This window comes from Malassezia pachydermatis (assembly GCF_001278385.1).
Source record: "Malassezia pachydermatis strain CBS 1879 chromosome Unknown scaffold5, whole genome shotgun sequence".
NCBI lineage: Eukaryota > Fungi > Basidiomycota > Malasseziomycetes > Malasseziales > Malasseziaceae > Malassezia > Malassezia pachydermatis.
Window position 1 is genome coordinate 261,989 of NW_017253142.1, and position 21,196 is coordinate 283,184.

Sequence of the window (21,196 nt, forward strand, 5' to 3'; positions counted from 1 at the left end):
ATATCTAATTCTATATAGCGATAGAACGGCGATAGAACGGATTGCTGGGTAATGGAGAGCACGACGTAGTTTAGGCAGCGTTCTGGACCTCCTGGATGTACTTGGCGTACTCGGCATCATCTGTACGGTGAGTATTCTATCACGCATATGGCACCTACCCTCCAGGGGCTTGAAGATCTGTTTGTAAGCACCATACTACTGTCATAGCACATACCTCCATGAACACGTCAACGTAGTCCTTCATCGCCTGCTCCTTCGACTTGCCCTTCTCGGCATTCCAGCCATCCCTGTTGTGTTAGTGTATGCCAGAAATCAGTACATACCACTTGGCACGGCCAGTGAAGTCGAGCATACCCGGGCGCGAGATGTTGCAGTCACCCTCCGTAGCCTGCTTGTAACTATTGTGTCAGAAGACCACGCCCTTCCATAATAATACGTACAGACCGTAGACCTTGATCTGCTGAGACTGGCTGACCTTAGCCGGACCGTCCTTAGGCAGGTTACGGATAATCTCAACGGCCTTCTTGAACTGAGCTTCACTCATAGTGTTTGTAGGTAGTGTGAAAAGACAAGCCGGTGCGTCGGACTGCAATCCACGCAACGCCCTTGGCCCCGGCCGCCACGCTGGCCGACGTAAGCCCCACAATGGAATCCAGCCTATCAAAACGTAGCATGCAGACCTGTCTCACATGCCCTATTAGGCAACTGTGTGCAAGGGCCACATCTCACGAGGTCAACGTGACAAGGGACGATCGCTTTCTACATCGCTATGCACGCAGCTGCGAGCAGTATGCGGCTATGGGCCCTTGCTGCGCTCACGCTGCTCCTCGCTGTAGTGGGGGTGACTGCGTCGTCTCTGTCCTATGATGTTTCTGATATGGTTGTTAGCGTCGCATCGTTTGATGGCGGCTCGCGTCTTCGTATGTCCTATGCAAACAAGAAGGAATGCCCCGCCGAGCCGAAGCTGATTACGACAGAGCCGGATGACATTATCCGAGTTAACTTTGCTGCCTCGTTATCTAACGGGGAGAAGGCCACTGGCTCGTACCTCCCGCATCAGGCATGGATCGTGCTGCAGCCTTCGACCTCGCCCTCCAGCGCAGCTCCGGCTGTCTGGCCTCTGAAACTGCGCAGCTCTAAAGCTAGTGCGTCGTGGAGTATCCGTATGGACCGTCTTCCCGAAGCGTTGAAAAAGTCGTTGGTGGGGGCTAGCGTGGATGAAACGTTTGAGCTTCAGTTGATGCTTGGCTCGTTTGCACAGGATGCCGAATCAGTAGTAACGCCGTTGGCTCTGCCTCTGCTGCGTATCCATTTCCCTTCCTCGCTTGTTTCTCGACTGAAAGGAACAGTCAAGCCTTCAGTACGGGTTGAGGCTGGTAAAAAAGATGGATTCTTGCCCTGGCCAGCGAACAAGCACACGTTCCAAGTGGAGCCCTGGCAAACGATGCCACCCGCCATGGCGAGTCTTCTTATTGCGCTGATTGTTCTGATCGGACCATGGATTTTGCTTTTGTCCTTGTGTCGTCCTCTGGTCGGAAAACTATCTCTGCCGGACGTGTCGACGGCCATCGTCTTGGCCTCTGTGTGCCTGGTGGAACTCCTGGCTGTGCTCTACTGGATTGGCGCGCCTGTTTGGACAGTGTTTCCTGCGGTGGGTGCTGTGGGCCTGGTAGTTCTGGTGGGAGGGCACAAAGCGCTATCTCGTACATGGATTCATGTATAGTCTAATGATATATGTATGACAAGCTTGTGGATAGGCCACGGAGAGAGGAGGACGACGTTGCTGTTCGCTCTACCACGTGACACTATCGTACTCCGCGTACGTCGTACGGCGCAGCGCATTGTCTTGCGAAGGCCTTGGGGCTCCGTGTGAGTGTCTTTGGATGGCCGAACCTCGTACGGCAGACGCCGTGGCGGGTACCACCGCTATGGTTGAGACGGCCATACGCCCAAGAAAGGTCCCGAGTACCATGGATGAATATATCAAAGCGGTTCAGCGACGACGTGCAGAATTCCATCCAAGTGACGAAGCACGTACGACGCAGCGTGGTTATGTCGTGGATCCAGTCGGTGCCGCGCCGCATGGTGCGCCTATCCATGCGATGACCATGAGTCTCGATGCGAGTATCCTATTGACAGGTGGGGCTGATGGCTATGTACGATGGTATGACCTGTTTGCCAGTTTGAATGGCAAGAATATGCTAACACAAAACCTGCGCAACACGTTTGTGGAAGGCGTGTCCAAAGGTGGTGTGCTAACAACCTGGTGGGGCCATTCACACTGGGAAACGGACGAGGACATGCAGCAGGCACGCGATGTGCCCTACAGCCCTGTGCACAGCCTGGCGTGCCAACGCGATGCCCTTTGGGGCGTTAGCGGCGGCGAGGCAGGCCACATCAATTTATGGGGCCTGCGGCATGGGCCTGGGTCGACCCGCCATGTATTTCGGCAGCACAAAGGCCCCGTATCGGCCCTAGCACTCGATCCTACAGAGACCTGCCTCCTAAGCGGAGGTTGGGATCGAGGTGTGCACGTACGTATGGTGCTATACTTACAGCGATAGCAATGGGATTTGCAGACTGGCAAGATTGTCCGATCCTATGAGGGTCATTCTGGTCAGATCTCCGATGTGGTGTTTCGTCCTACAGGCACGCCCTACCCCTCGTCATGGGCCTCGTCGCCAGAAGAAGCGAACGACGAGTTGGATGTGGACATGTCGCTCATCAAAGATTCGTCGCCGCAGGCGGACGACGAGCTGGAGAAAGAGCTTAAGCGCACCCTAGCCGAGGAAACAAGCTCAGACAAGTCTGACGAGCAGGACCCTGCGTTGGCCTCCGATCGCGATGCAGACGGCGAGGCAGAAGGCGAAGCAGACAACGACTCGCTCTTTGGTGATGAAGAAGACAAAGACGGGGTGGAAGACAAGATGCATGTGGATGAAGAGGAGGAGGATGGCGATGCGGATGGCGATACCGACATGGACGAGCCACTGGCCAAAGAGACCAAGGCAGAGACATCTGCCGATGCCAAGCTTACGTTGCCCACCAAGCCCACGAGCACTGGGATTTCTTTGGTATTGCCTGGACAGCGTGCTGATGACGCGCCGAAGGCCCCTACCGCCTCAAACCCCACGCCGGCGCTCAAAGAAACTGTGACCAAGTCGCTGCCGAAACCTCTTTTTGGCTCGATGAATGTCTCCTGGCAGTACGATGCGGATGTATCGACATTCAGCAGTGATGTGATGCTGACAAGCACTCTCTCCGGCCAAGTACTGCTCTGGGATCGCCGTGTAGATACCAAAAACAAGCATGGCGTCCGAGCGTTGGCCCTTCCCCAAGGCACGCCGCCATGGTGTGCCGGTGTGTGCTGGAACCACGCTGGTGATAAGATTTATGTCGGGCGACGCAACGAGACGGTAGAAGAATGGGATGTGCGGATGCTCCCCGATGCTAGTCGTCCAGATACGGTGGATCGATCCCAGTTTGGACGTGCGCCGAAACACGTGAATACGCTGCATCTCCCACGCGGTAGTGGGCCCGTGAGCAGCGTAGCCATGATGCCGAACAACCGGCACATTGTTTGGTACGTATAAACCCCATGACTGACACCGCAGCGGCTCCTTTGACAATGTCCGTTTGTGGGATATGCAAGCTTCTGCCGACGTGGATGTGCCGTTCAAAATCGTCGCAGGGCATCATGGTGGCACGATCTCGCAAATCTGTACGTACCCTATGAAACTTACCCAGTAATCGACCCCTGTGCACGCTTCCTCCTTACAAGCTCTGGCGATCGTGGTTGGTTTTCGTCCAGCACGGAGACGCTACTGCTGCATGAGATTATGACATTGTAGGGATAGTCTTGTACACCTATTTGTATAACAAAGGACTAGGCCTGTTTTTGAAACTTGGCCTGCATCCATACGCGGTACATCTGTTTCCGCTCTTTTCGGTTGACTAGCAATCGGCGATCGACCGCCATTTGATGCGTGGCGAAGCGCGCAGCGCTGTCCGTCTGATCGCGCGGCGCAGCGCCAAAGATGCCATACAATTCGTCAGGGGTGAAAAAGTACACTGCGTAAGTAGGAAACAGGGCGTACCTCGTGTGCCATCGCCACGGACTGTCATGTAAGAATATCAGGGCAACGTACCGTAGAAATTGTCGTCTAGCATGCGATTCTTCTTGAATCGAAGCTGTGGTAAGTCGTGTCGACCATAGTCACGGAAAAGCACCAGGCCTGTACGTGGCTTAAGCATGCGGTACACGTTCTCAGCTGCCGCTGCCCACTCGCGCGGATGCAGCGCCGAAAACACAAAGATCAGCACTACGATATCGACGCTACCAGGCTCGACATTCGGCGGTAGTCGTGATGAGCGAGCCTCAGCGTCCGAGGTAGCGCCTGTGCTTAGGTCCCACACGTACGCTTCGCAGGAACCGGCCGGCGGATGCTGATACAGCGACTGACTTTGGACCACTTGCACGGCTTGCGGCGCATAATCACACGCGATCAAACGTAAGTGCGGGTTCTCATTGATGCTCAAAAGAGGAAAGACAGTGTTTCCAGCTCCACACCCGACTTCAAGAATTGTCGTGGGCGGTGCATCGGCTTTGGTGGCAGCAATGAGTTCAGGAAACTCGAGGGAGAGCCACTTGCGGTCCTTGAAAAATCGATTTTCGTGGCGCGAATAAAATGTGTCCCAGTACTGGAAGGCATGGCTGTGGTATACTTCCGCGTCTTCGTCACTTACACGCGTCTCTGCTTGTTTCTCTAGCAGCCCTTGCACCATATCGAGATGCTCTTTGGGCGGCACAACGTGATCCCTACCATCAGCGTGCTGCTTCTACGTACCATGCATTGTGCGACCACACGTCTCGATCTGCATCCAGTGTCCTAGATCCAAACGTATGGTCCGGCGCGCCATCGTCCAGCGGGGCATCGACAGGGAGCACAGACGACGTCGCCTTCTTCTCGCTCATTGTAGCGTCGCACGTACAAGAAAAAAACGGCCCTACCGCTCCGCCTCCACTCGACGGCAGCAAGGCATTTCGTCCTTCCACTTTGATCCTACCATGTCGCGCGTTATCACGTTTGTCACAGGCAACAAAAACAAGCTTCGTGAAGTCAAAGCGATTCTGGAAAAATCGGGCGATACCGCATGGACGCTAGAGTCGCGGGAGTTGGATGGTACGTACTCATGTACTCATAGCAGTACCTGAAGTGCAGGGCAACACACAACAAGTGGCCCTCGCCAAGTGCCGTGCTGCTGCAAAGCAGCTGAATGGCCCGTGTCTTACCGAAGATACGGCATTGTGCTTTCAGGCATTGCAAGGTCTTCCAGGTCCCTACATCAAAGACTTTCTGCAAAAGCTGGGCTTGGACGGTACGTCGGCGTAAGACTCACCCCAGGCCTGAACACGTTGCTGGCTGGCTTTGACGACAAGCGCGCCGAGGCAGTGTGCACGTTTGCCTACTGCGAGGGGCCTGAATCGGAGCCCATCGTATTTGAGGGACGTACGCCTGGCCGCATTGTCCCGCCGCGGGGTCCTACGCACTTTGGTTGGGACCCTGTGTTCGAGGTGGAAGGACGTGGAAAGACGTATGTATGCAAGCCTCTAACCTATTCTACAGGTTTGCGGAGATGGATGGCGCTGAGAAGAACGAGGTAGGTCGTGGAAGTGTATTCACATGCTAGGTTTCGCATCGATACAAGGCGCTGGCCAAAGTGCAAGCCTACTTGCAATCTACGTAGATGGGAAGAGTACAGAGGATAGGCGGTAGCGTATAGCGAACGCAATGACCGAGCCAATAACTTGGACAAGCATGGTACAGTACCACAATCCACGTTCAGTGAGGTATAAAGTCGAGCGAGCGGCCCTTGGTTTTAGCGCTGGGTCGGCCACAGCGAGGGACGCTGACAGATCGGCTCGCGATACCGTCTCAGCGCGTGCTCCTGCCATTACCAACACAGCGTTCAAAAGCGTCATGTTCGTGACGCCGACCACCTGGCCCGTCTCATTGCGCAGGCGGCGAACACACCGGCACGACTCTAGCAGAGCAAGGAGGGCATGTGTCACACGTGGTGTGGACGCATGCAAACGCACGCTGGATGGGTACAGGCGACCAGATGGCACATCGACAAAGGGTACCCGATGGCGAGGACATGGGACGAGGCCAAAGAGCTGTGGACAGCTCAAAAGGAAATTGAAGATCTGGGGGAGGAAGAAGAGAAGAAGAGTCTTGGAATAGTGGCCTAACACGCCACAAGACACGAGAACCATGCCGGCAAAATAGCAGTACGTATCACCGACAAAGACCCGAGCTGGGTATCGATTCCAAGCCAGCAGCGCAAGACTGGTGCCGATAAAGGGCAGAAGGAGATGCAGACTAAACAAGTGACGAATCACCAAGTCTTGGCTGCCATGGTAGCCACGCAAGATATCCACAGGATATGGAATGGGCGTCTTGTTGATCAGCGCCGCCCGTACGACGGCCGGGATGTCTAGGTACAGCAAATCGTTGACACAAATGCTCAGGGCAATCACCGTCGCCTGCCCGACCTCCACACCATTGATCCCCGCGAGGATGTTGATGCAGTTGGTACAAAACGTCGCTAGCATCATCATGAACACATAATACAGAGCACCGAGTTCCATGGTCGAGCAGCCTAGTACGTCGCGAAGAATCGGCGGCCAAGCAGGAATCACGACGCCGGTAGTCCCACCGCCGGCCATGTACACGGCCAGCATAGGAATGCTGCTCAACAGGGGGATCGGCAGTTTGTACCGCCACCGAATGTCCAGGACATCGTCGACAAACCCCAAAAAGGCGCCGGAGTACACAGACAAGAGGGCAGAGAGGAACGAGGCCAGGTCCTGGTGGAGACCTGGCGAGCTGTAGACGTCGCCCGCCAAGCTTGATGGAAGGCCATACATGTTCGCACCAAAGTACCGGAAAGGAATAAATGCGACCAATATGAGCAAATAGATCACCGCACACACCAGGCCCAACGACTCTGGAATCACCGGCGGCTTCTGCCCGTGTGGAAGAAGATCGCGTTTGAGTAAGTCCACGCCGCCCAGACCACCAACGACAAAGGCCGATTGGGCATACTGAATAGCCAGGTACGTCATGCCAAAAGCGAGTACACTAAGTACAAGGGACACAACGAGCGCTGGGAAGGCCAGGTCCATGTACCGAATGGCATACGTCGCTGTCCGCCATAATGCCCGCCATGGCGAAGTAGGCAGGGCCGTGCTGGCGATGACCATCTCCACGTCATCCGTACACCATGCACTCCACACACAAAAGGATGGCATGGCATACATGCCCAAAAGGAAGGCCAGGCATACGCCTGTCATCCCCGCGACGAGGACAGCCATGCCCACGACTCGCAGAGGTAACCGTGCGCGTGGGCGATCACGGTAGAAACGACGGCCACCCCCTTGGGCGTCTATGGAGATGACTAAGCATGCATCGTGGCACGAAGTGCGTCCCAATGTACGCGGTGCCATGGCTGTAGATGTACCGCGTTGGTCGCATGCCGGCGGGCGGCGTCCAAGGAGGCAGCAGGCGTAGGCGCAGGCGCGGACCCGGCCTCCGACTGCGAGGCCAAGAACTCGGCCAAACCCACCAACCACTGCGCTGTGGCCCAGTGAGCTGCCCCCTGCTCGTCTGCCTGCGACTCCACCGTATGTAGGATCGTGCGTGCAATAGCAAGAAGGGAGCCATCCTGGCCTTCCGGCATGGGCAACGCAGGCAGAGGCTTGCCTTGTAGATAACAACTTGCCGCTAGACGTAGCATGGTTTGGCCGACCAAGACGCGCGTATGTGTCGTATGATCAGCACGCGTAAACGACGAGGCCAAGTACTGCACGAGGGTCTGTGTATCAAAGGCCGCGGCCAGATGCAGCATGCTCAGAACCGACGTCTTTGCAGCGTTACGCAGCGACGATTGTATGTCGGGCGGCAGCGGTGTGACGTACTGGGCGAGAATAGCATTGTACTGTGGTACGTCGCCTTGCACAGCTGCTAGAGCAGCGCGTGTCGTGATAAGTAGAGCATTTTGGGGGGCGATCGTCAAGCTGGGGTAAGTGGATATGATACGTACGCATGATCAAGCACACTCGCAGCCTCTGTCACGGGGGCTTGCATATGCCATAGCATACGCGCGAGCAGCACAGCTGCACAAGCATGCATAGAAGGCCTCTCGGAGTCTCGCACCTCGGAGGCAGGTAGGGCCGCTAAAATCTCGCGCATACCCTGCACACTAGCATCGTACTCGCCCTGCAAAAAGTGGGCGTGAGCTAGGCCAATGGCACACCATACGCGAGTGGCCGCAGCAGAGGGCGTATGTGCCTCTTCGGCCTCTTCTTCCAGGAGCGCGTTCGCAGCCTCCCAGGCCTCAATAGCGCCATCGATATCGCCATTGGCCAAGCGAATGCGGCCCAGATTGGTCGACGCAAGACCGTATCGAATCGCACTGGAGGTGCTTTCTGTCGCTTCATACTCGGCTTCCAGCACGGTCGATGCCCGCTCAATACGCTGCGCGGCGAGCGCTGCACCGCCTAGCTGCTCGGCTAGCAAGGCACTGAGGTGCCAGGCCGCGTCATCATGGGGCATACGGGCCATATAATGCTGCAACGCGAGCATGGCTGGCATCATGCGCACAGAGGGCACGTGCGCGCCTTGGCCAACGCGTTCCCATAGGGCCAAGGCGAACCCATAGTCCGCTTCAAGCAATGCACCATCAGAGAGGGTGTACGCCTGCTCCAGGAGCCGCGTGGATAGGCGTGTGTCGCTGTTTTGGTGCAGGCGGTGGACCAACGCGGCACCGAGCCGGCTTGCTGGCCAATCCGGTGCAATGGTCTGAGCCCGTACAAAGGCTTCTTCGGCCAAGGCCAAATCACCTGCTTGCAGGTACAAAAAGCCGAGATTGGTCCATGGCACAGGGCTTTTCCCATTGGCCTCTATGGCCATGATGTATGCATGCTGTGCCATGGCCGCATCGTGCGAGAAGTACAGGTTGCCAAGCAGGACCCACAGCCGAGCATGTGGCTTCGACGACAGAGCCAAGTGGGTGCACTCCATGGCCTGCGTTCGGGCCAGGGAGGCTCGTCGTTCAACGGCGTCCATGGGCACGTCGCCCATGCGTGCCAAGGTGCTCGGAAGAGGAAGGACCCAAGCCAGGCGGCACAAGGCCGTCGCCAAATCAGCCCAGGCCAGCACGGATGCATGCTCGTCCATGGCATGCACCAGCGCCAAGAACTTGTACATGAGCGCCGCATGCTCAAGGTACTCGTGCGGGTACAGTGTACCTGTGTGCGTGGAGGCGGCACGGGACATGTGCGAGGCTTGCACCACAGAGATGCCCTGCAACCGCGCGTCCAAATCTTGCTGGCCCAGCAACAGGACCAGGTTGGCCAGCATCGATGCCATGGACGAGGCCGGTGCGTCCGGCGCGTCGTCGGCCGGAAGGCTATCAATCTTCGAAAGTAGGTAGCATGCATCAGCCGCTGCTTTCCAGGCGGTACGAAGGAGCTTGTCGGACTCCAGAGCCTGCGCAGCTTGGGTGATCGCACAGTGCAGTGCCTCCACGGCCCGGAAACTGTATCCACTGGCCAGGAGCTGCCGGGCTTGAGCCAGGTACGTCTCGGCGAGCACCACACACACGCCATACTGCGTCGGCGCCATGCGCAGCACCTGCTCCAAAAGAGAGAGCGCTAGTTCATAGCGACCCAATCGACGCTGTGCCTCGGCCATGTTGTAATAGACATGCCACTGCTCTTGCACCGGGGAGGTCTCCATCAAGGCCAGCGCACGCGCATACGTCTTGAGCGCAGCAACAGGACGACCGGACGCTACATACGCTTCACCGAGACGGACCCATGCATCGGCATCGCGCGGCGAGGCACGTAGACTCACTTGGAACGCAGCAATCGCGGCATCTGCATGCTGTTGCTGCGCTTCCACCATACCGATCGCTTTCCATACCCATGGATTCTGCGTCACATGCGCGGCAGTCGCTTTCCCACTGAGCACATCGGTTCCCCCTTCCGCCTCGGCTACACGTCGCGCAATCACATCCACAAGACCCCACTCGCGCTGCGCAGCAAAATGCTCGACCAAGTGCCGGCCTGCCTCGTACTCACTCGCATCAAGCTCAAACGCGCGCTGGAAGCATTTCGACGCACGCACGACATCACTGGGCGTCACAGCGCTCTCGTAGTACACACCAAGCGAGGTAAACGCTGGCGCATACGTTCCAAAGCGCCGAATACTCTCGATAAAGCACTTGTATGCATGCGCCGGTGACGTACGGTACTCGCCGCCCATCGCCCACAAACACCGTCCGAGTTGGTGCCATACCCGCGCCCGGAACTCGGCGCCAAAGACATTCGCATCATGATCGCAACGCTCCAGGAGGCCGGTCAAAGTAGCACGGGCTCTGTCCAAGTCGTTCAGCTCAATAAGAACACGGCCATACTCCGCTTCAGCCTCCATATGGTAGTCCGCACACAGCGCGAGTGCCGCGAGGCGACGGCCATGAGACGGCGCCAGGTTCACAGGCTGTGTCTTCACCTGCTGGAATCCATCACGCGCCGCGGCCCATTGACGTCGGTGGGCCTGGATATACGCCTGCGCCAGTAGTGCATCGATGTTGCGTGCCTGCTTCGTAAGCACATGGCCCAGAAGCTCCAGGGCCTCCTTGTGGTGCTTAGGTGCATGCAAGTGTGTGTAGGCCGTAGCGAGCTGCGTCGAAAGCTCCAAATCCGTTTTGTATAGTGTGATATTCAGCGCCTTTTCGCGATCGCGGACCAATGTATGGGCCTGCACGAGTGTATCGAGAGCAGAGCCATAGTCTTTGTCCAAGAGGAAAAAGAGGCCAGCAATGCGAGCGCACAATGTCGAGTCTTTGTTACGCTCCATGCCATCCATAGCCAGCTGCAGCAAGTCTGTTTCTTCAGCCAACTGTTCTTCATGTTCTTTGACGTCGCGGAGGTACGCTTCGTCGTCGACCAATCGGAGCAACGCACGGAACGAGTAGGCGCGGCCGGAGGAAGGGAAGAGAGCCACGTACTGCCGCAGCGTATCGTATGGTAAGGCAGCCAGCGAAGCATCGATCCATTCCAAGTGAATTCGCCAGGCCAATTCGTCAGGCACATGGAGGACGACCATGCCTTGGGCCAGCTCCTTGGTCTTATCCCGCAGCTGCTTGTGAAGCAGGGTATCCGCATGAGGTCCACGCTTCGGCATAGCTAGCGCTAGTCGGTGGTAGTAGCGTAGCTGCTTCGCCTCGGTAGCGCGACGCAGCTCATCATCCGCATAAGGATGCGCAAGAATGACTTCAAAGAGCTCTGCTACAGAGGATCGCAGAAGGACTTGCATAACGACAAGCTCTTTGTAGGCCCCCACACCCATCTTTATAGCTTCCATGGTCCCTTTTTGTTTCTGGAACGTGGTATGAATTTCATCCTCATCACGCTCTTCACAAAGACGCAAAAGCTCTTGCGCCGTGGTAAGGCTGTCAGCATGCATGATCATTTGTACAGGGTAGCTGCCAGTGCTCGATGGCGCTGCTTGATCGGGTATGGGCAGCGTAGAGAGGAGTGCATAGAAGCGCGAGGATGGTACAAAAAACAGCAAAATGCGAATCAACTGAGGGGTCAGCCACAGGAGTACATACATCATCGCGTGTGCCATGCTCACGTGTAATCGCTACCAGTTTGCCAAGGCACGTAGCACACTTTTCTTCATCATCCCTGGCGTCAGCGCAAGAATACATACGCTTTTCGGTACAAATCTGCCATGCGCTCCAGCACATCACCAAGCTTGTCCCACTGACTCTGTGTTTCGTACGCCTTTTCTAAACCCTGCCACGCCAAAAGCTGGTCAGGATGTAGTTTGGTGGCTTTTGCATAGGACGATTCCGATTCCGATCCTTGCCCTAGATGTAACAAGGCGAGACCTTGAAAGACAAGACTGCCTGGTCAGTACTACACATCACCTACGCGTTGTAATTGTCTGCATCAAACTGCAAGATTGCGGCCCTGCCATTAGTACATGTCGGGTACGTACGCCTTATCCCGAGCCTTCTCCCATTCTCCATCGAGGATGAAGGCACGGCACTGCTTGAGCATCTGCTTGTCGATATTCGACATAGCGGCCGTCACTCTGGAGGCTGCTGGCTGCAGCCTCTCGACACCTCCAGCGTACGTAGTCGCTGACTAAGCGCCAACGCGCGGCGGCCTGCCTGGCCGCGCGTAGGCTCGACGGCATCGTCTGCATCGCCCCTCCGTTTCCTCTGCGCGATCACGGCGATCTATCTTGTCCAATGCAGATGGTACGTGGAGCTTCACTAACCGTACAGCTAGACGAGAAGAGCGACAACGACGTCGAAGTGACGTGGGAAGATCAGCAAAGCATCAATCGCTTCAGCCGACTTCATGCCATGTTTTCCGATTTGGAAGACGAAATTAAGGCGCGTCGCAGAGAGCGTGAAGATCTGGAAGATCTGAATTTGGAGCTCGAGTTGATGGACGATGAAACGATTCTTTACAAAATTGGCGATACCTATGTACACATGCCGCAAGCTGATGCTCTTGCTCAGCTCGAGAAAGATACCCAACGCGCCGACGAAGAGCTCGCGCATCTGCAGGCACAAATGGACGAATGCGAGCAAGGCATGGAAGAACTGAAAGTCAAGCTGTATGCGCGCTTTGGTAACAACATCAGTATGTCATGTCATGCAACGACCACTAACGGATCACCAGACTTGGAACGCTAAGTATTCTCTATATACACACGGCAGTAGACCCCGTACTTTTAGACAGGCGCAATTTGTATACATCCAAGTGATCATGCCACAAAGAAAACAAGACGACAAGAAACGAATACGCTTACTTGCTACGGAACGCTTTCATGCCGTGTACGCGACATGAACACTACCGAGAACATTTTCCGGGCTCTCCAAAGAGTATACACTCCTTCGAGACGTTTAGAGCTTGTCGTAGTACACGTTCAGGTCTGGCACGTCCTCCTTGAGACCCTTGCGGATACGGATCGACTTCACCAGCTCGTAAAGCTTGCCGGTCTTGTCGCTCGCGATACCGTTCATAAGGGCCCAGTGGTCGAACACACTCTGCGGGAAAGCCTGACCACCAGTGGCCTGACGAAGGTCAGCGTTGAAGCCGAACGACTCGCTAACGGGCAGGTAGGCCTTGACAGTGACCATCGGAGTACCGACACGAGGCTCCTCGCTGAACACCTGACCACGACGCTTGTTCAGCGTCGAGTAGATACCACCCAGACCCGAGTCAGGGCACTGAATCTCGACCAGGTACATCGGCTCCTGGAGACCCGGCTGAGCCAGCAGAGCAGCGGCATTGCAGACACGACGAGTGGTCGGGATGATCTGACCACCACCACGGTGGATAGCGTCAGTGTGGAGAGTCACATCCATGATGTTGTAGCGAACACCACGCACGTTCTCCTCAGCACAGACACCCTCCTTGGTGGCCCACTGGAAGGCAGCCACACACGAGTCCTTGATTTCGTTCAGGTACTGCACACCCTTGGTGACATCGACCAGCAGGTTCGGGCCAGTGGTCTCAGGACCGAAGCACCAAATCTTACGGGCGTCCGTAACATCCCAGCCGTAGTTGTCGGCGAGGTAGCGGGCACGGATCTTGAAGTCGTCACGCGGGTTAACCTTGCCCTGCTCGATCTCCTTGCAGAGGTCCTCCTCAATCGGCTGAGCAGTGACGTAGAGACGGTTGTGCTTGTTCTGCGACTTCGACAGAGCCACCATGCTCGACTCAGCCTGGACAGTCTCACGGTAACCGACGACAGGGTCCGAAATCTTGAGCGGAATACCAGCGTGGTCCTCCTCGAGATCCTTCAAGCAAATCTCAAGGTGGAGCTCACCGGCACCGGCCACAATGTGCTCACCCGACTCGGCAATCCACGACTGCACACACGGGTCCGACTTCGACAGACGCTTGAGACCCTCGACCAGCTTCGGCAGGTCGTTGGCGTTCTTGACCTCGACGGCGACCTGCACGACGGGCGAGACCGAGAACTTCATGACCTTCATGTTGTGGGCGGTCTCCGACGAAGTAAGGGTACCGCTCTTGAGCAGGAACTGGTCAACACCGACCAGACCCAAAATGTTACCGGCCGGGCAGTCCTCAATCGGCTCAATGTAACGACCCATCATCAGCACAGTACGCTGCACCGACTTGATGAACAGGTCCTCCTTCTTACCCGGTACGTAGTTCGGGCCCTGGATACGGTACTTCGGACCCGAGCGGACGGTACCCGAGAAGATACGACCGAAAGCGTAGAAGCGACCCTTGTCCGAGGTCGGCACCATCTTCGAGACGTAGAGCATGAGAGGACCGTTGGGGTCACAGTCACGGATACCAATGGCCGACTCGTCGTCAAGAGGACCCTCGTACAGGGTCTCAACACGGTAGCGCTGGGCCACCACAGGCGAGGGAAGGTTCAAGACAACCATCTCCAGGAGAGCGTCACCAGCCGGCAGGAACTTGCGCATGACAATCTTGAGCAGAGCCTTGCCCTCGAGGTCCTTCTCCTCAGGAGTAAGGACGATCTCAAGCTTCTCGAGCAGAGTGTTGGTCTCCTCCTTCTTGAAGTTCATGATCGAGTCGAAGATGCGGTAGATCGGGTCAAGAACGAACATGTTGAAGGCACGCTCGAGCTTGTTGCCCTCAGCGTCAGTGTCCTTCGACGACCACTTGCGGGTCTTCGGGTTGAAGTAGTTCTCACCCCAGAGCTTGGTCATCATCTTGCCCTTGTCGACACCGAACTTCTTGGCGTAGCGGGAAGCGAACTGGCTCAGAGTGAAAGCCCAACCGTGAAGACCCGAGGCGAAGGCAACGGTACCCTTCTCAGGGTACACCTGCGAGTCACCGAGCACGGGGTCGTTGTAGGTGGCGATAACGACGTTCACCGACTCAACGGTACGCTGGAACGACTGGTAGAGGTCCTCCTTGCCGACCTGCAACTCAAGCAGGGCACGGTCGACCTTGTTCAGACACACCACAGGCTTGATACGCTCACCAAGAGCCTGACGCATGACAGTCTCGGTCTGCACACAGACACCCTCGATACAGTCGACAACGACAAGGGCACCGTCAGTGACACGGAGAGCAGCAGTCACCTCCGACGAGAAGTCAACGTGACCGGGCGAGTCGATCAGGTTGATCAAGAACTCGTTGCCGTTGTGCGGCTGCTTCAGGTTCACAAGCTCGTCCTTGTCCATCGGGAAGTACATCGAGATGGCAGTGGACTTGATAGTGATACCACGCTCCTTCTCGTCGTCACGAGTGTCCATGAAACGCATGTCACCAGCCTTGGCGTGGGCAATGATACCGGCCTTGGACACCAGCGAGTCAGTCAGAGTAGACTTGCCGTGGTCGACGTGCGCAATAACACACATGTTACGGATGTTGGTAGGGCGGTCCATGAGACCGCGGATCTCATCAACGGTAAAGTTCACCATCTTGGTCTATCACACGAGCTCGAAAGTCAAAGAAACGTAAGGAGTATTCGTGTGGCAAAGGTGCGCAAAGCTCGCGCAACACCAATCTGGAGATGGGAAAGGGAGTGGGTGCAGAAGAAAAAAAGGGGCTGCTTAGAGCGGCATTTACGTTTCGGCCCCGAGCAGCCAGCTATAGGTTGGGAATATCAACTCTCGGCCGGTAGGAGAAAATCGACTCCACTTCTGCACGTGGACAGGCTACGAAAGACCCACGAGCCCGACTGAGTGCGGCCCACGGCGCTGTGCTAGCCGGTAAGAGAACCCAAACAGTCGAAAAACGGGCAGGAATATCTTGATTTCTACAGGTAGAAAGGCTATACGATACGAGAAGAGGCAAGGATACTACGTCGGACGATGCGGTTAACGCTGCCAGTCTTCCTTCCGCAGGCTCTCCACTTTTGAATTATAGTACCTAGTTCGCTCTCGTACGCTGGGCATTAAAAATATTTCGAACGTCCCTTGTCGGGTGAAGCATGCTCTCCGTAATCATCATCACGTGAGGCGAGGCCTGTCCGCCCTGTGCGCTGCGGCTGCAGTTCGCTCCATCGAAGGACGCCTTTCTGTGGATGCCGCCCAAAAAGCCGCAGCTTGCAACGCGCGAGCGGACGCTCTTCTCGCGTCTCGTGCAGGAGTACGAAACGAAGAAGTATAAGCCTGCACTCAAAACGGCTGATGCTATTTTGAGCAAAGTGCCCAACCACGGTGAGACATTGGCCATCAAAGGCCTGGTGCTCTGCTCTCTTCATCGGCGCGACGAGGGTGTGCAACTGGCCAAGCTTGGCCTTCGTTATGACCTAACCAGCTTTATCTGCTGGCATGCTTTGGGCATTATTCATCGCATGGACCGGAACTACGAAGAATCACTGAAATGTTATGCACAGGCACTGCGCATCGAAGGTGGAAATCTCAACATTGTGCGTGAATCAGCCTTCATGCAGCTGCAGCTGCGTAACTATGCGCCGCTGATCGATGCACGCCTAGTTATCCTTCGTACACAGCCTCATCTTCGTACAAACTGGCTCGCTCTAGCGATCGCGCATGATTTGGCTGACAACAAAACACAAGCTGTCCGTGTGCTGGCAGGCTACGAAGACGTTTGCCGTAACATTCCTCCGCATAACTACGAATACTCGGAGGTGGTCTTGTACCATGCAAGTCTCCTTCATGACTTGGGCGATGCGGAGGGTGTACTTTCCTTGCTGGAGGCCCAGAAAGGGCATATTGTCGATGAACCTGCGGCCGATGTCTTGCGAGGTCAAGCATTGGAAAAGGTGGGCCGGCGTGAAGAGGCAGTCGCGAAGTGGTACAGTATGGTCGAGCGCAATCCGGACAACAAGCACTGGATTGCTGCATACTTGGACTTGGTCTCGACCGAGGCCACACGGTTGGACAAATTGGTCGAGCTTCAAACGCAGTTCCCACGCTCCAATGCCATGCGCCGTATGGCACTCGATGTGGCACAGGGTGATGCTTTCCGTACCCATGCCAAGTCGTACTTGGAACGCGCGCTCGTGAAGAACGTGCCTTCGTTGTTTTCCGACGTCAAATCACTCTACACGCAGCCAGGAAAGCAAGATGTGGTCGAGGAGATTGTTGAGTCGTTCCGTCAGGCGTGGGATCCACGCAATGCGGAGGCCGCACAGGAACCTCCCTCGTCGTATCTCTTTGCGATGTATTTCTTGGCACACCACTACTCGTACACACAACGCCCTGCCTTGGCATTGCAGTACATTGACTCCATCGTGGCTCATACACCCTCGATGCCAGAACTCCACATGACGCGGGCCCGTGTCCTTAAGCGCTGTGGTGCATACGAAGCGGCGGCAGATGCGATGGAGGAAGCTCGTTTACTGGATGGACAGGATCGGTACCTGAACACCAAGACAGCCAAGTACTTACTGCGTGTGAACAAGGTGGATGAAGCTGCCAAGGTTCTCAAGCTGTTTACTAGGCCTGATATGGCAGATCCCGTGGTGGATTTGGTGGACATGCAAGCGATTGGCTACCTGGTCGAGGACGCAGAGGCACATGACCGACGTGGTGAGAAGGCTATGGCGCTCAAGCGATTCCACCAAGTGGACAAGATTGTGCAGGACATTTACGATGATCAGCTTGATTTCCACTCGTACTGCCTGCGCAAAATGACGTTACGGGCTTACCTCCGCACGATCCGCTTCGAGGACAACGTGTTTACCCACCCACACTATCTTCGTGCTGCCCGAGGTGCCATCGCTGAGTACATTTGTTTGCATGAAGACACGGCGCGTTCCACCGTTAAACCGCCCAAGGTGGTGGCTACGGGCGAGCTGGACGAGAATACGCCACCGCCCGACCCTGATCCTCGTGGCGAAATCCTGGCAGCGACAGAGACGCCGTTGGCGGATGCGCACCACTTTGTTCGTAAACTGGAACTGAATGCGCCAAAGGACATTCGTACATGGATGAGTGTGCTGGACGTGGCGTTGCGTGAGCCCAAGTGGCTCTTGGCCCTGCGTGCTATCTCGCTGGCGTACCAACTGGATTCATCGTATCCTGCGTTGCATGTACAGACCATTCGCCTACGCCAGGCGCTTGACAAGGCAGGAGAGCTTCCAGCGCCGGTTACGAATGCGTTGGCTACACTATCTGCTGATGTGCCTACTCTCTCCATGCCTCTACAGCAGTTGCATACTGAGTATCTGCAAAAGGCTGGCGGCCTATCCCCAGCTCATACGTTGGCCGCTGCAGAGGGCCTATACCTCATGGAAGGGTCTACGCAGACACCTCAAGCTGCTGCTGAGCTTGTGCATACCATCCTGAAGCAGAATGCTCCTCTGTTCGTTCTAGAGCAGGCCCGCAGTTTATTGGCTCGTATGGAAACAATGGAAGCTCTACCGGAGTCCGTAAATGCGGCGACCTTTAGCCATGCTGCTCACGAACAATGGCCGCATGCTGACGCATTCCTCACTGAGTCTCAACGTGCATCCAATGCTCAGCAGCGGCAGGCTGCCCGCGCCATATGGCTCTCGTGAGTCTATATAGATCCGGCTCATAAGGCTCATATTACTTATACCGCTATTTTTAGGAAGGAACAGCGTGCCCATTTTAGACACTCCAGCCTATAGACCCAACTCACAAATAGATCCGTGCAAAGCCTTGAAAATGCGCCACCTGGCGCTCGGACAAATCCCACGTGCATAAAGAAAGTGCACCTAAAATTCAATGGCGTGCATATAATCTCGTCCCTCTGCCCGTTTTCATTCGGAGGACCTGCTTTATATTGCTACAACACCACACGCCTCTGTGGACTGTAGGATATGATTCCTACAGACTCAAGGGCGTCGGTAACGCCGTCCTTGGATGATCAGGTATGTACTCATTTTAGGTTGCATGGGGAGATAGGAGTCTCCATGCGTTCGTGCCTCGCGTGGCGGTGTTGATGGTGCTAACGCAAGCGTAGATGACACCCAAGGCTCGGCCACCTGGTATGGATATCAATCCATTCGATTTGCTTCATGATAGGCCTTCAAGTGGTCGCGGCTCGGCTATGGGCCTTTTGAACTCGGAACGGGCTGGTGACCGTGCTAGCGAACCCAGTGTGTTACTCACCCCTGGCTATGCGCAAGGGCATATGGCCAGTTTTGACAGCGCTGCAGCTGCTTCAATGACCAACAAGCCTACGGATTTCATGATCCGCATGCCTACACCAAAGCCAAAGGCAAGTGACGACAAGGATGCTACACGCAATACGGGTTCAGCAAAGGGCTACTTAAATGTGCTCTTGATGGAAGCCCGCAACCTTGCTGTGTCCTCGACTTCGCTGTCGAAACCTTATGTGGTGATTCAGTATGACAAGAATGAGTATATTGGCGAATCGGGTAACTGCAGCGATGGAAGCAACCCGTCGTGGGACGAAACAGTCACTTTCGACGTGACCATGGACAATCAAAACGTTCAATTTAGTGTCTACGATCGCATTGGGGATACAGAAGTACTGATTGGCACAAGAGAAATTCAACCTCGATTGATTCATCGATCTACAACACGGCGCTGGTATACCATCTTTGCGCTGACGGAAGATGGGCTGGAGGAACAATTGCCTCGTGGCGAAGTACACATACAACTGACTTACGAGCGTGTTCCTCCCCGCAAGCTAACGTCCAGAGACTTTGAGTTTCTTAAACTAATTGGACGTGGTACATTTGGACGTGTGTTTCAAGTGCGCAAAAAGGATACCAAGCGTATTTACGCTATGAAAGTGCTGTCAAAGCGCGAAATCGCGATGAAAAAGGAAGTGGCACACACGATGGGCGAACGAAAAATCCTGGAGAAAAGCTTGGATTGTCCGTTCCTTGTGGGCTTGAAATTCAGTTTCCAGTCGGAAACAGAGTTGTTCTTTGTCACAGACTACAAGTCAGGAGGAGAGCTCTTTTGGCATTTGCAGCGCGAAGGTCGCTTCACGGAGGGACGGGCCAAGTTTTACATTGCAGAGCTAATCCTGGCCTTGGAGCATTTGCATAAATACAATATTGTGTACCGTGACCTGAAACCAGAAAACATTTTACTGGATGCGACAGGTCATGTAGCACTCTGTGATTTTGGTTTGAGCAAGCCCGATCTTGGAGCTGGCCAGCTAACCAACACATTCTGTGGCACAACCGAGTACCTTGCGCCTGAGATCCTCTTGGATGAGATGGGATATAGCAAGCTGGTCGATTTCTGGTCGCTAGGTGTCCTGCTTTTTGAAATGTGCTGTGGCTGGTCACCTTTTTATGCCGAGGACACTCAACAGATGTACCGAAACATTTGCTTTGGAAAAATCAAGTTTCCTCGAGGTGCCATTAGTGATAATGGGAAACAATTTGTGAAAGGACTGCTCAATCGGAACCCAAAACATCGCCTGGGTGCACAGAACGATGCACAGGACCTGAAAGACCATCCATTTTTCAACGACATGGACTGGGATGCGCTGGCCCATAAGAGGATTGCACCTGTCTTCAAGCCACTTGTTGAATCCAACGAAAGTGTAGCGAACTTTGACCCAGAGTTTACAAACGCTGATATCCGCGAAGTCGCTGGCTTTCCTATATCGGAGGACGAGCTGGAAGGACTTGGTCCCTCGTCTATAAAAGCTTATACTCAATCAGACAATACTACGCCCAATGGTGTTGACATCAAGAAGAAGGAACGCAAGTCGGAGAACGAGCCTCTCTCCAAGAGTATCCAGGAAAAATTCCGTGGATTCAGCTACAGCGGCACGTACGAAAGCTCAGTGGATGCGCTGGAGCGAGGCGTGAACGCTATCGACTGGGGAAAGGACGTGGAGGAAGATGCAGTCGTGTAAATTTAGCTCACTCACTGAATGACCCCCGTCGTCCCCCGAAAGGGGGAACATTCATCCCAATGGCCTTATGCAAATACAAAGACCATTATCTTTTCAACATCGGACATGCCTTTGCAATGCGCATAGGAACTATACGGCAAATGTAGGGTTGGTAAGGCAGAACAATACCGTGACTATTGAACTAGCATGTATACAAGCTCATGAAGCTACAATACCCATGGGTATTTTCTTCATTTAAATAGCTGTAGTGTTACACCGCGTTCTTTATCACACTTATACGTACCATCCGGCGTGTTCGAGATGTAGTCCACA

At 55.1% G+C, this 21,196-nt stretch overlaps 11 protein-coding genes across 11 annotated transcripts; 6 read left to right on the forward strand and 5 right to left on the reverse strand.

Annotated features, from left to right (window-relative positions):
- Window positions 1-70: 70 nt before the first annotated feature.
- Window positions 71-544, reverse strand: Malapachy_1839 (hypothetical protein; the record flags this gene model as incomplete). The annotated part of the gene is made up of 5 exons (XM_018136335.1): window positions 71-120; window positions 159-177; window positions 215-287; window positions 324-398; window positions 441-544. The coding sequence occupies 5 exons, from the start codon at window positions 542-544 to the stop codon at window positions 71-73; spliced, it is 321 nt and encodes a 106-aa protein (XP_017991445.1).
- A 225-nt stretch (window positions 545-769) lies between these two features.
- Malapachy_1849 (hypothetical protein) lies at window positions 770-1,723 on the forward strand (the record flags this gene model as incomplete). The annotated part of the gene is made up of 1 exon (XM_018136345.1): window positions 770-1,723. One exon carries the CDS (start codon window positions 770-772, stop codon window positions 1,721-1,723), a length of 954 nt encoding a protein of 317 aa, XP_017991465.1.
- Window positions 1,724-1,883: 160 nt separating this feature from the next.
- Window positions 1,884-3,851, forward strand: Malapachy_1844 (wd40 repeat-like protein; the record flags this gene model as incomplete). The annotated part of the gene is made up of 4 exons (XM_018136340.1): window positions 1,884-2,534; window positions 2,565-3,583; window positions 3,615-3,721; window positions 3,748-3,851. 4 exons carry the CDS (start codon window positions 1,884-1,886, stop codon window positions 3,849-3,851), a joined length of 1,881 nt encoding a protein of 626 aa, XP_017991471.1.
- Window positions 3,852-3,886: 35 nt separating this feature from the next.
- On the reverse strand, window positions 3,887-4,975 carry Malapachy_1831 (hypothetical protein; the record flags this gene model as incomplete). Its single annotated transcript, XM_018136328.1, has 4 exons — window positions 3,887-4,071; window positions 4,098-4,118; window positions 4,149-4,819; window positions 4,848-4,975. The coding sequence occupies 4 exons, from the start codon at window positions 4,973-4,975 to the stop codon at window positions 3,887-3,889; spliced, it is 1,005 nt and encodes a 334-aa protein (XP_017991452.1).
- Window positions 4,976-5,068: 93 nt separating this feature from the next.
- Window positions 5,069-5,748, forward strand: Malapachy_1821 (dna repair-related protein; the record flags this gene model as incomplete). The annotated part of the gene is made up of 5 exons (XM_018136319.1): window positions 5,069-5,183; window positions 5,209-5,379; window positions 5,406-5,595; window positions 5,628-5,661; window positions 5,692-5,748. The coding sequence occupies 5 exons, from the start codon at window positions 5,069-5,071 to the stop codon at window positions 5,746-5,748; spliced, it is 567 nt and encodes a 188-aa protein (XP_017991423.1).
- On the reverse strand, window positions 5,741-7,357 carry Malapachy_1834 (alg7-udp-n-acetylglucosamine-1-phosphate transferase; the record flags this gene model as incomplete). Its single annotated transcript, XM_018136331.1, has 1 exon — window positions 5,741-7,357. The coding sequence occupies one exon, from the start codon at window positions 7,355-7,357 to the stop codon at window positions 5,741-5,743; it is 1,617 nt and encodes a 538-aa protein (XP_017991449.1).
- A 104-nt stretch (window positions 7,358-7,461) lies between these two features.
- Malapachy_1855 (tpr-like protein) lies at window positions 7,462-12,157 on the reverse strand (the record flags this gene model as incomplete). The annotated part of the gene is made up of 6 exons (XM_018136351.1): window positions 7,462-8,080; window positions 8,107-11,654; window positions 11,683-11,758; window positions 11,784-11,978; window positions 12,008-12,046; window positions 12,075-12,157. 6 exons carry the CDS (start codon window positions 12,155-12,157, stop codon window positions 7,462-7,464), a joined length of 4,560 nt encoding a protein of 1,519 aa, XP_017991492.1.
- Window positions 12,158-12,330: 173 nt separating this feature from the next.
- On the forward strand, window positions 12,331-12,783 carry Malapachy_1822 (prefoldin subunit 4; the record flags this gene model as incomplete). Its single annotated transcript, XM_018136320.1, has 3 exons — window positions 12,331-12,339; window positions 12,367-12,730; window positions 12,770-12,783. 3 exons carry the CDS (start codon window positions 12,331-12,333, stop codon window positions 12,781-12,783), a joined length of 387 nt encoding a protein of 128 aa, XP_017991424.1.
- A 210-nt stretch (window positions 12,784-12,993) lies between these two features.
- On the reverse strand, window positions 12,994-15,522 carry Malapachy_1825 (p-loop containing nucleoside triphosphate hydrolase protein; the record flags this gene model as incomplete). Its single annotated transcript, XM_018136323.1, has 1 exon — window positions 12,994-15,522. One exon carries the CDS (start codon window positions 15,520-15,522, stop codon window positions 12,994-12,996), a length of 2,529 nt encoding a protein of 842 aa, XP_017991497.1.
- A 605-nt stretch (window positions 15,523-16,127) lies between these two features.
- Malapachy_1809 (n-terminal acetyltransferase auxiliary subunit) lies at window positions 16,128-18,572 on the forward strand (the record flags this gene model as incomplete). Its single annotated transcript, XM_018136307.1, has 1 exon — window positions 16,128-18,572. The coding sequence occupies one exon, from the start codon at window positions 16,128-16,130 to the stop codon at window positions 18,570-18,572; it is 2,445 nt and encodes an 814-aa protein (XP_017991372.1).
- Window positions 18,573-18,857: 285 nt separating this feature from the next.
- On the forward strand, window positions 18,858-20,884 carry Malapachy_1851 (sch9-serine threonine protein kinase; the record flags this gene model as incomplete). Its single annotated transcript, XM_018136347.1, has 3 exons — window positions 18,858-18,908; window positions 19,001-19,502; window positions 20,688-20,884. The coding sequence occupies 3 exons, from the start codon at window positions 18,858-18,860 to the stop codon at window positions 20,882-20,884; spliced, it is 750 nt and encodes a 249-aa protein (XP_017991489.1).
- Window positions 20,885-21,196: the final 312 nt, after the last annotated feature.